At 36.7% G+C, this 12528-nt stretch overlaps 1 protein-coding gene across 1 annotated transcript; it reads left to right on the top strand.

The window, feature by feature from the left end:
• The first annotated feature begins 584 nt into the window (after positions 1–584).
• TYRP1 (tyrosinase related protein 1) lies at positions 585–11277 on the top strand. The gene is made up of 8 exons (XM_053931654.1): positions 585–740; positions 1181–1648; positions 4510–4832; positions 6121–6325; positions 7196–7363; positions 8735–8914; positions 10296–10442; positions 10968–11277. Exons 2-8 carry the CDS (start codon positions 1267–1269, stop codon positions 11171–11173), a joined length of 1611 nt encoding a protein of 536 aa, XP_053787629.1. The 5' UTR covers positions 585–740; positions 1181–1266; the 3' UTR covers positions 11174–11277.
• The last annotated feature ends 1251 nt before the right edge of the window (positions 11278–12528 follow it).

The following is a 12528-nucleotide window of genomic DNA, read 5'->3' as shown; positions in this document are numbered from 1 at the left end:
ATCATCCTTGCAGTGATTAAAGAAGCATTTTTTTTTATTTAAGAGATTTGTCAATTTCTTTCATTACCTTTCATAGCACCTGCTCAAAATTTAGTATTTCATTAAATTCCAATATGATCATTGTCTTTTTATTTTAGTATTATATAAATTGTTAAATTGAAAGGTAAAAGTTTTAAACTTATACCTTTAAACTGAAAGGTATAAGTTTAAAAATGGGACAATTTCATTTTATAAATAACATTGCTTAGTCACTTACTTCAGCCTGATCTTGAAAATGCCATCTTAAGAACTTTTTCTAAGTGTCTATTAAATGTGATTTTCCCCACTGTTCTTTGTCTGTTTTCAAATGAGCCTTTCTTTGCAAGTGATTAAAAGAAAAAAAAAAAAAACAAAAAACCACAACAAACAAAATCCCAACTTCACATTTGTTCAGTTTTGAATTCAAGTATTTGTCTCTGACCTTTGCTAAAACTTGTAAAATCACAAGGAGATAAGCATGAAAGAAATCATGTGCTGTTCAAGTACTTAAAGTCCAGAGAAATGCACTGAAGTAGAAAGGGGATTAAGAGAGGAAGGAGGGTGAGGCAAAGCCATACTGTGTTGGTACAAGAAGGATTAGCAGGCAGACTGAACCAGGAGAGAAATTAGCCGTGCTTATTTCTGGTTAGATAGTCATAGGGCATGCAGAGATAGAACAAGATTTCTTTCAGAAGTGGAGAGGTACCACAAAGAGAAAACAGGTAATATGGATGAAGTATAGCTTCAGTTTATGTTGGAGCTGGCACTGGAGAACAGCAAGAAAACAGAGGGGAGAACAAGATATACTAGTTAAATGCAGAAAAGGCATGAATTGGGGGAGGGAAGGAGGGGTGAAAAAAAAGTTTCAGAAAACTGCTGCCTTAGGTTTTAGAACTTGGTGCTAGTGAAGCAAATGTGTCTGGCAAGTGTAAAACGTGAATGAACATTTTGGAAGAATTTAGAAGTTAATGAGCAAATATAGATCTACTTAGTTGCTATATTTCGTGCAGATAATGAGAAGAACATTAGTGTCTGTGGTCAGAGTTGTTTGCCTTTTCAGGTAGAGACAGAAGGAATTTTCTGGGGTGAAAAGGGTAGCCCAGAGATTTGTATCACTTGTTTTTATTCTGCTTTCTCTCTTGCTTTCTTTCTCTCTCCATAGAGGGAACTGGGTGTTCCATCACAGGAGAGGAGGTGTGTGTGGACAGCCAGCTCTGGGAACAAGCCGGCTCTGCTTGACCCCCTGTCATGCAGATCCCCATGCTGCTCTACCTTTCCCTGCTACTGCTTCTTACCATGTTGGGCCAAGCTGGAGCTCAGTTCCCTCGACAGTGCGCTACTGTTGAGTCCCTGAGGAGCGGCATGTGTTGCCCAGACTATTTCCCTGTGTTTGGGCCCGGTACTGACCGGTGTGGTGTGTCTACGGGAAGGGGCCGGTGCGTGCAGGTGACTGTCGACTCGCGGCCCCACGGCCCCCAGTACATCCATGATGGGCGGGATGACCGTGAGCAATGGCCCATCCGCTTCTTCAACCAGACCTGCCGCTGCAATGGGAACTTCTCTGGCTATAACTGCGGGTTTTGTCGGCCTGGTTGGACTGGACCTACCTGCAGCCAACAGATCAACATAGGTAAGAACATCAGAACTATGACATGGAAATTGCTCATTGTCAGTGCTTGCTTCTAAATGTGCCTAGTGGATTTGTTCTCTTTAGGGTATAAAATGTCCATTATATTTATTTAGCATTTTAGTATGTTGATAAAGGAGTTATTAAGGCAGGTGCTAGAGGAGCTGTTGAGCATGTGCATAAATCACTTACACTCTACTATCCATTAAAAGGAAGAAAAGAAACCTGTAGTCAATGTATCAAAGTCCAGTAAAGAATACAGCATCTATATTGAAAAAAAAGGTACTATTTGGATTTAAGAGTAAAACAATGTATATGGGCATGTACATGTGTTTATGAGCATGTCTAGGAATAATATGTACCTCAATATGTTTAATACCTTGTGACTATTTTAACTATTTTAGCAGTTCTTTTCATTCAAAGTCCCTTAATACAATTTTAAACTATGTACCTGGTCTGGTATATTTTTGCTGTCCCTGCTGCTGTCAGTATCTTTAAGAACATTAGTCATGACTGTGGACAGTTCAAATGAATCAGTCCAGGGTGTGGTAAGCCCTTCTTCAGTACTCCAGTTTCAGTTAAGTCCAGCATATCACTAAACAGTTCTTTAAATTTTTTTTTTAACGGATATGAAATCCTTGCAGGACTGGAAAAATATTGAATATTATAGGTAAATTTAAAAAGACAAACAGGCCTGGGGACAGATCCTTGTTCTCATCTGAAAACCATCTGAACGGACAAGATTTCAATCTTTATTTTTAAACTTATACACTTTTAACTTCAAAGATGTTACTGAAATCCTGTAAACTCCATAATCTCCCAAAATAAGCAATGGGTTCTGCTGATATGTTAAACAAGAGATCTCTAGCACAAATATGCAGTGTTTCTTTCTGAAGAAACAGAAATCAGCATTGACATTTTCACCAGATAAGGGAACATTCCATGGATATTCCATGAAAGAGCATGTCCCAGAAAGGGTTAACAAAGGACCGCTTACCTAATCAAAATTTTAATAACAATTCCTTAATAACAACTTACTGATGGCTATGGAAAAGATCTTTGATTTGTTTTTTTCATTCTTTCAGCTTCAAGAACTAAACTAGAAAGCATAAAGTATTACTTGTGAATTGGTTGTGCTAAACCAGACTGCACTCTCTGATATTCTGGCCTACTCTATTTTACAATGATAACAACTCTGAAGAATAATCAAGAGATAAATGTTACTCACAAAGTTAATGTAAAACTAGAGACAAGTAAACAGCAGTTTTAGGTGATTTTCTAGAATGTACAAGAGCACTTTTTACTTTTCTCACATTAAATCCTTTACAATGCATTAAAATGCCAAATAAATCAGATACATCATGCATGATAACATCAGTTAACATGAGTTAAAAAGTGTAAATTAGTTTCCCATTATGCTCTAAGTTTCCACTTTGAGGTTACCTCTTTTGCTTATTCATAGACCCATAGGCCCCATCTGCTCAGATTTTAGAAATAATTACTGTTGGTACTTGATTACAGAACAGTAATGATTACTGTTGGTACATCCATACTAAATTACTATAAAATGCAGTTTGGTGTCTTCGTATCTTCTCAGTTCATGACTAACTCTAATAATAGTCACAATTTTTTATTGTGGTTCAGGCATATACTTTAAAAATGAAAATGTTAAGATGCCTATGTAAATCTAAATTAGATGGACAATTATAGTTCTCTACTTGCAAAAAATACCATAAATCAACCAGCCAAGCAAGCAACCAAAAAAACAACAAAAACAAAACCCCATCACTTCAGTGATGAGGTTCAGTTCATGTCAGTTCAGTTCTGCAAAACAAAAAAATATGTTTCAGGATACACAGTCTTTGGATAAAATTCATGTTTCAGGAAAGATTTTATTTAAATTTCCCAGAAGCTAAAATATCCCTCACTGAATCAATTTTTTAGTGAAACATAATTCACTTTTATTCTTCATATAGATTCATGTTGAAGATCTGTTGCTTCTTATATCAACAGAATCAACCACTAATTTGGACAATGAGTTATGGATTTTTACAGTATCTTTAGTAATGACAATAAATAAATATTGAATAACAATTGTGAGGAATTCTATCTTTATCTTAGTCTAAACTTAGAGATTTTCTCAGACCACGTGAAGAAGGACAGAGGTGATCTGAACTCAGTTCTTCTTGCTGAAACACTGCTATTTCAACAAGTCAGTATTCTTCCTTGCTTCACTGTCTACATGTGGACAATGGCATTTTTTCATTATTTTGAGATATACTGCTAAAAAGGACTAATATGTGGCAATTGTTAATAATGTCAGGTTAAAGTGATAAAATAAGAGATAATCTCAGATTAAAGTGATACTGTATTCTGTGAAATTCATAATAATTCACTGGTGAATCTACCATTTTTCCTAAAATGGTTCAAGAATAAAAAAATTAATTCTTCATTAAATTGCCAAACAAAGAGTTTCCAATTATTATAAACTGGTTTATAGTGCTTATTTCTTGTAGAGTACTACCACAGAAAACCTTAAGTATATTGGATGAAGTTCTGAAAGGTTTGTACGACAAAGAACTGTCATTGTCTTTTGTCTAGCAGGATGGAAAGACAATCTGTAACAGTACTCCTAAAAGTACTAAAATTGCAAGGATTGGAGCTTTATTTTAATCTATTTTAGATTTTGTGAAAATAAATAACATTATCTATTTATGCTCAGTGAGTTTCCCCAATAAAAAAGGGTGAATACTTGAAGAAAAAGGGACTTAGCCAGAATTATTAGGAACACAATAAATGAGTTCTCTGAGATCAGACTTCAGTGTGTATTACTTTGGTAACTTGCTTCTTCTGTGTTATCACAGTCAGAAGGAATCTTTTGGATCTAAATGCAGAAGAAAGGAATCGCTTTGTGAATGCCTTACACCAAGCCAAGGTGACAGTCCATCCTGACATCGTTATTGCCACACGAAGACGTGAAGAAATTTTTGGACCAGATGGCAACACACCTCAGTTCGAAAATATCTCCATTTATAACTACTTTGTCTGGTCTCATTATTATTCTGTCAGGAAGACTTTCCTTGGTGTGGGGCAGCAGAGTTTTGGAGGAGTTGATTTCTCTCATGAGGGACCAGCTTTTGTCACGTGGCATAGATACCATCTATTGCAGCTTGAAAGAGACATGCAGGTGAAGTTCCTGTAAATGTTTGGTGGTATTCATGCTGTTTTGTAGAGTTAAAGAACTTCAATCCATATTAAAATAGGTAAAAATGATAGCAGCTTTCCCTACATGTTGAAATTATTCTGCTTCAATTTCAGTAACTCATTTGGCATATGAAATTTCATAGAGTACATTTAAGCTTCAGACTGTCACTTTTATGAGATGTTAAATATAATATTTTAATCAGAGAAATAGAAAATGTAAAATTTCCATAAAAATCTCTTTAAAAAAAAGATGTATTCTAGATGTAAGACATTTTATTGGACCAACAATGTTATTTTCAGTGGTGTTTTTAAATCTCACAGCCATTTTTCTTGAATAACATTAACCAAATGTTAATGAGCAGAAACTCTGAAGAAAGTGATAACAGAGATGGCTTAGGAATTCAGAATCACATTTAATTTGTGTAACTGGTTAGAAAAATTAGTGTTTTGCTATATCCTATTCCATAAATCAATGATTCTCTTTTTTTCCTTCTCTTATGTGGACCTATTCACAAAATGTGTATAGTATTTTATGAACCATCATCCTTCCTAAAAAAAAGCAAAAATTAAGTTTTCAAGGTCAGGAATAGTGTCTGAAATCACTTCAGTGTTTCCACTAGCTTTAATTGCTTTATGTCAGGCTGAGGCACAAACTCCCTTCCAAGACACACATTTGTCATCAGCAGCATTTCTCTAAGTGAAAGCTCTGAGAAGTTCTATCTGTCTGTGATTTAATACATATTCCTATTTATGTCAGTAGACTTGATCATTAGTCAAAGTAATTTTGTCTCACTAACTCCACAACTGTTCAACTCTAACCCATACTAGAACCAAACAATGCCAATTGGAAAAGCTGGTACCCTTATTCTTTACATTTCCTTCAGTTCCACAGTTGACCTAGTTACTGTGTGCACTACAAAGACTGTTCTTGCTGACAGACCATTAAAAATATCTAGAAAATGCGGTCTCAGTGTTAATTTATGTTTCTTTCTACTCACAATATGGTTTTGTGGGAGAGGTACTGTCTTATTAGTGGGGGAGATCCATGATTCAGTTCAGTAGTACAACTATCTGTTCTGCTGAACAAAGGTATCAATGTGAAAAACTACCAAAAGCTTCTACATGAATTTTACATAGAGTTCTTCTCTTCTATAAGGCAGGATTCTGACTTTTACTATGATGTATTTTGCTGTTTTTTAGCATTCTTCTAGCAGTAAATATTATAGCTGTCTGTGTCAAACACATAGTAACACCATATTTATGTGGTTTAGAACATGCTACAGGACCCCACTTTTGGCCTGCCCTACTGGAACTTTGCAACAGGACAAAATACATGTGATATCTGCTCAGATGACTTGATGGGAGCTAGAAGCAATTTTGATGTCTCTCTTATAAGCCAGAATTCAATCTTCTCTCAGTGGCGAGTGCTATGTGAAAATGTAGACGATTATGAAACCTTGGGAACCATCTGTAACAGTAAGTTTTAATGATGGTAGATATCTGGAGAGAAAATTCTCTTTATAATAAATAAATATAATACGTTACATTGCAGTGACATTTTCCAGCCGAAAGGTCTTAAAGTGGTTTTTGAATATTCTTGATCCATGTTTCATCAGTCTGTTGAGATAATACATACTATCAGGAGCTTGTAGCAGAAGGAAGATTAAATGCTTTGCCTTCCCTTCTTATGCAGTACCAATCCATCCCTTGCACCATAAATAATTAAATCTGGCAGTGTTATTTCTTAACTGAAGCTTAACTTTTCTTCTGACTACTCCACTTATCACCTTCATGCCATTCTGCTACTAAAATGAGAAAATCCAACAAATCCCCATAATGACTATGTGCGCCATGTTTCGAATGTGAATAATACCAGATTCTAACATAATTACCCAAATTAAAATAATTTTTAAAATACCAGTAAATTTCTTCATATAAGCATCATCATGGAAGTATGGGGAAAAAAAATAGGAATCCCCCAATATTGGATTGGTCATTTACATAATCTTTTCTCCAGCTACTCTATCAGGACATCCTCAAAAACCTTGGCCTAGGTCTCCTCAGGAAATCACATTGAAAGTCTGTATAAATTTTTCCTGAATCATTTAGAGAACAACAAACTTCAGTACGAAGCTTCTAGATGACTTTTTACATCCTGGAGCCAAGAATCGAGAACACAGAGCCCCATGAGGATTCTTTGCCCAACATAAGGAACTGATCAGTTTACTCAGTGTAAATGTTATTTGTGAGGGATTTTTTCCTCCATGGTTAAGTCATGAGAGTGATTCATTCTGTGGCCTACTGTTCTGCCACCTATCTTGTTTCCTCTCTTCTCTCCATTTCCAGGTACTGAGGGTGGTCCCATCCGTAGAAATCCTGCTGGAAATGTAGCACGACCTATGGTACAGCGTCTCCCAGAGCCTGAGGATGTTGCCCAGTGTTTGGAAGTTGGTGTATTTGACACTCCTCCTTTCTATTCCAACTCAACAGACAGTTTCCGTAACACAGTAGAAGGTAAACATGGCAAATAAAAAGACCTGGAACAACTCCAAATAAGTCAGGGAGCAGACTAGCCACATTTTCCTGTTGGAAGTATGAGTTTTGAGACAGGCTATTGGACAAGAAGAACACATTGTTCTTAGCATTAAGTATTAGCGGAAATAAGCTCTAGGTAAATTACTTTACAGCTATAGCTTATGTCTCTTAAAATGCATAAAAGTCTCAAGAGTCTGCTGATGCTATACTAAGTAGAAACTAACTTCAGGTCCTTGGCACATAGTAAGTTGCCTTTGTTGAAAACACAGTCCTTGCCTGTGGATTGATGCCTCTGCATCCCTAAATAAAGCAAACAAGGGCTTCTAGCAGTTATTCTTGTATCTGAATTAAAACAAATAAAAGAAATGAAAATAAATTGAAAGCTTTAGTAGCACTTAGTGTAATGGTATTGAAATAGTAATTGAGGTCTGGGTACAGAATTTACTGCTAGACATGCTAGCCCTACTCTTTGGGACATAAAACTCTGTTCTTCCATAAGAACACTTTGCACTTTTGAAAGTGCACCAGAACACACCCCCACATCCCCACACCCAACAGAGTAAAGAGCCTAAAGGTTTGATTTATACTGTTCAAACAGCATCCTAACAACTTCTTCTATACCTTAATAAAACAGAGTTTTTAGCAGGAAAATATTAAAAAGTGACAGTTCAAATTGCTGCCTATCAATACCTAGGTGTTCAACATGGCTTTAAAAAATTATCTTTATGAATCCCTCCCTGGAACAATTGTCCAAAGCTTGAACACAGGAGGAGTGTTCATGATGCTTCAGATTCTAACACCTGACTTGAAGGTTATGAGGTTTTGGGCACAAGCAAAGCTACACTCTATATTCACTGAAAAAATAAACATTATCAGAGCATGTGAAGCTTTCCAATATATGCTCCCAATATACATGGAAGTGATGTATGGAAACTTAACAGCTAGCTCATTAGAATAAATGTCAAGATACACCTGCTTTAGTAAGCAAATAGAAAATTCATGCAACTATTTTAGTATAGTGAAAGATATATAGGGCCTAAATATATACCTCTGTTTTCATGCTATGATGTTATTTTGGCCATTTCTGTGGTAGAACTCAGCAGCTTTGCAGTGCACATTCCCAGCATTCTTTAATAAAGGCTATTTTAATCTGAAAATTATGCATTCCAGGAACATTTCCCAAATGTCAGTAGGTAGAGAATTAGCTACACATTTGTATTAAGCAAAACAACATAACAACATGAAAGCATTTCAGAGGAAAAAGAAAAAAAAAGTATTAATCTGAGACTGCAGCTTCCAAACAAAATCTTTTTTTTTTTTTTTTTTTTTTTTTTTTTTTTGCATATTCAGGGTACAGTGATCCTTCAGGAAAATATGACCCAGCAGTTAGAAGTCTTCATAATTTGGCTCATCTATTTTTGAATGGGACAGGAGGGCAAACTCATTTATCACCAAATGACCCCATTTTTGTCCTCCTGCACACATTTACAGATGCTCTTTTTGATGAGTGGCTGAGACGGCATTCTGCAGGTAAGATGTTCTCATGGATAGAGGCAGAATGGGTGGTTGTTAGTCTTTGTAGTCACAAAAACTCAACTCCTTCTTGTGGGACAGCAAGATGCCCCTAAATTTAGGAGAGAGAATTGGAATTTCAGGAGTTAGTATAGTTAACAAAGACAAAGTAGTAACAAGCAAGCTCTCTTCCTCACCCCACTGACATCCAATTGCAGATCACTCTCTGTGAAGGGATCTGGTCAGACACAGCAGGCACAATTCAAGAGAACAGTATGTGGGAATACACTGTCTCCATAGAGCAAAGACACTGTAACCCTGGAAGGACATCCCACTGTTGTGTGGAGTAAATAACTATTTTCTTCTTGTCAAAGGAAGAACAGATGCCATAAACATTTAAATTCACCACCTTTGTTATTACTACCAGCATTCAATAACCATCTGTATATACTTCTAAAGGATAGTTACCACTTCTGCCCTTGCTTTTTTAATTCCAAAAATAACAGTAAAAGGTAATACAAGAGAAAGTGAAAAGAGGGAGAAAGGAACAACAGAAGGAAGGATTTGAAAGGAATGAATGAAAAAAAAGAAAAACTAAAGAAGGAAGGAGAGACTTATCAATGGACTAGGGGAGAATTCAATCTAACCCTTATATGTATGCATCATGCAGCAACTGTATTCCTCTGCACAATGCAGCAACTTTATTCTCTTAGGATAATCTATACTCCTCTTCCTTCTTCTACAGAAGACAGCTGTTGCTGCACAACTGAGACTTCTTTGTGCAGCTTCCACAACCTGCATAATTGAATTTTCTCACACAGCTCTCAGAGAGCAATTGTATCCCCTTGTGGTTCTTACATGATCTATCACAAGGTTTGGCATCATCTTACCACAAAGTATTTTCTTTCTGTTATGTTTTGTGTTTTGTTGTTGTTGCTGCTGGTTTGATTTGGTTTGGTCTGGGGATTTTCTGTTTTGTTTTGGTTTTTATTTCAGCTGACTTCCTTCTGATTTAGCATAATGTTACAAAAAAAATTCACTGGAATTTACATCAACTGCCCTCCTGTTCATCTCTGCTGCAATCAGGCAAAGCAAGAATGTAGAAAAACATCTTTGCCATATTTCTTCTTTTCCAAGTGAAAAGAAACAAAAAGCCCAAAACAGGCAAAAATTTTAAAAATTTACTGGTGATTTCTGTTCAAAACCAGAGATAACATTATTTGGCTTGGTTTTGGACAGCATACTCTACTTTATATCTGCTACACCAGGAAACAAATCCTTCTAGAACAACTGAAAAAGAATTCTGGGATACTCAAAACCCTGAGTTGGAAAAAAAAATGAAGTAGTGCAATTTATTTTGAATTTATTTACAGAAATATGATTTGACTTTCAAATATAGATATCTCAACATACCCACTGGAGAATGCCCCTATTGGACATAACCGACAGTACAACATGGTGCCTTTCTGGCCTCCAGTAACCAATAATGAAATGTTTGTTACTGCACCAGAAAACCTGGGATACAGCTATGAAGTCGAGTGGCCAGGTAAACTGTGCAGCCTAGACACTTCCTCTCCTTTTTTTCCTTCATATCTTTGTCTCTTGAAATTTATTCAAATTTCACCAACAATATTTGCTGTCTTTGTAAAGCCTTTGTCTCCTTTCCTGCCTTACTTTCCAGATATTTGTTTGGGATTTGGTATAGCTACTGGTCAGAGACTGTTCCACCATGAAGTTCCCAGTACCCACCATGATTTTAGGAGAAGTTTTCATTTCCATCTTAACCTTACAGAATGTCGTCATTCCTATGTCAAATATTCATTAACTCACTAGAGAGAATGCAAATCCTCACAAACAAGGTGGCAGAAGAAAGGTCCAGAACAGATTTAGAGCGAAGCAAGATAGACTAAATCATTTTTGAACAAGAATTATCAAATAAAATTTGAATTAATTCTACTCCCCAACTCAGTGAATAATGACAAATGCTGAGTTCCAGTATGAACTTCAGATATTTATCCATATGACTTGACTTTGCTTTTCATATATTTGCTTTTTGCTTTCCTTCTTTTAGGTCGGGCTCTCCATGTCACAGAGATGATAACTATTGCAATAGTGACTGCACTGGTTCTTGTTGCAATTATCTTTGCTGCTGCTGCATGTATCGTACGTGTCAAGAAAAATAAAGATGAGTTGCATCAGCCTCTTCTTACTGACCAGTATCAGCACTACTCAGATGATTATGATGGCATACCAACACCAAGCCAGTCTGTTGTTTGAAGAGATGGCACTTTTTTGCATCTGACTGAAACTGGGGATCTTTTTGCTTTATTTCATAAATGGTGGTCATCCACCTGCTTTAAAATAAAGAGCATAAACCGTCATCTGTCTCAGTATGTTTCCTTCAGGTTTCATTTCCAATTTCATCACACCTAGGCATCAATAAGACCTCTTTGCAATGCTAATTCTATGTTGATTATAACAGAATCTTTCAAGGGTCACTTGCAAGTCTTTTCCATGCATATTTCTGTTAAATCTGGCAAACATTAGTTAACTTGCCAATAGCCAATGTCATCTGACTTCATCCAGCCTTTGTACCCAGAATTCTTTTATGAGGTACTTTTGTGAAAAGGTCAAATCTAGAACAGGACAGAAGGAGAATACGAAATACAAGTAAACAGCTTGGCTAGATGAGTAGAATGTGTTTCAAAATAGTCATCATGCCAGACAGAAAGTGAAAATGGAATTCTGAGGAGAAGGGTATATTTGAAATCCAACTTTATTCACAAAATATAGTTATGAACCAATTGCTGCTTTTAAGTGGATCTGTAAAAAGAGATTCATTGTCAAAACCGCTCCAGTATTTGGAAACTTCAAACACGTGTTCAAACACAGCTGCCTGCAAGAGCATCCGGTTAACAGGACAGCTAGCAGCAGCCTTTGCTTAATTTTTATTTCTATTTTTGACACTCCCTCTCTCCCACTATCCCCACTGCAGCGCATTCTCCCCAGCAATGAGAGATTTTGCTTCAGTTCTCTCATGCTGGAATTTAAACCCACTCTTGTACTTTGAAAGAAGGCCCTAGGCATTTAGCTGTAGAAGAGACTTGGGAAAATACCCTTAAGCAGCGGTTGTGGAATCAATTCAACATAAGCCAGCGGGAGAGCAACAAACCGACACCTGCCTTTACAGCCTGAGGTAGGGCTTCAGGAATCTGGATTCAAGCCTCACCTCATCTCTGTCATCTACCTAGGTACCAATACATCAGAAGATAGTCTTCCTGTGATGTGTTATTGAATCTAATTTAGCAGTCATTAGCTGACAACAGGGATGTTCCTGGTTTCAGGCTATTGAATGCACTCAATTTTAACTGAATGTTGCATCAAGATGTCCCTTGTCTCTCTTTCTGTCTAAGCCAAACTTCACAGAAACGGCAAGTGACTTGGACTGAGCTCCTTCAGTCTGAGGCAGCCCTCTTAGACACTAAGTTACTAGGCAGAAGTAAGGGTCACATGCCATGATAACCTCAGGGGTTTCAGTGGGTTCCAGGTGTGCTCAGGGCACACACACTCAGTTGCAAGGAGATACATTAAGAATGATGCAAATGGGAAGACAAGTACTCTTGGTTAGACAA

This window comes from Vidua chalybeata, chromosome Z (assembly GCF_026979565.1).
Source record: "Vidua chalybeata isolate OUT-0048 chromosome Z, bVidCha1 merged haplotype, whole genome shotgun sequence".
In the NCBI taxonomy this organism is placed as follows: Eukaryota; Metazoa; Chordata; class Aves; order Passeriformes; family Viduidae; genus Vidua; species Vidua chalybeata.
Note: the sequence above shows the minus strand (reverse complement) of the source record. Positions and strands in the feature narration are given on the sequence as shown.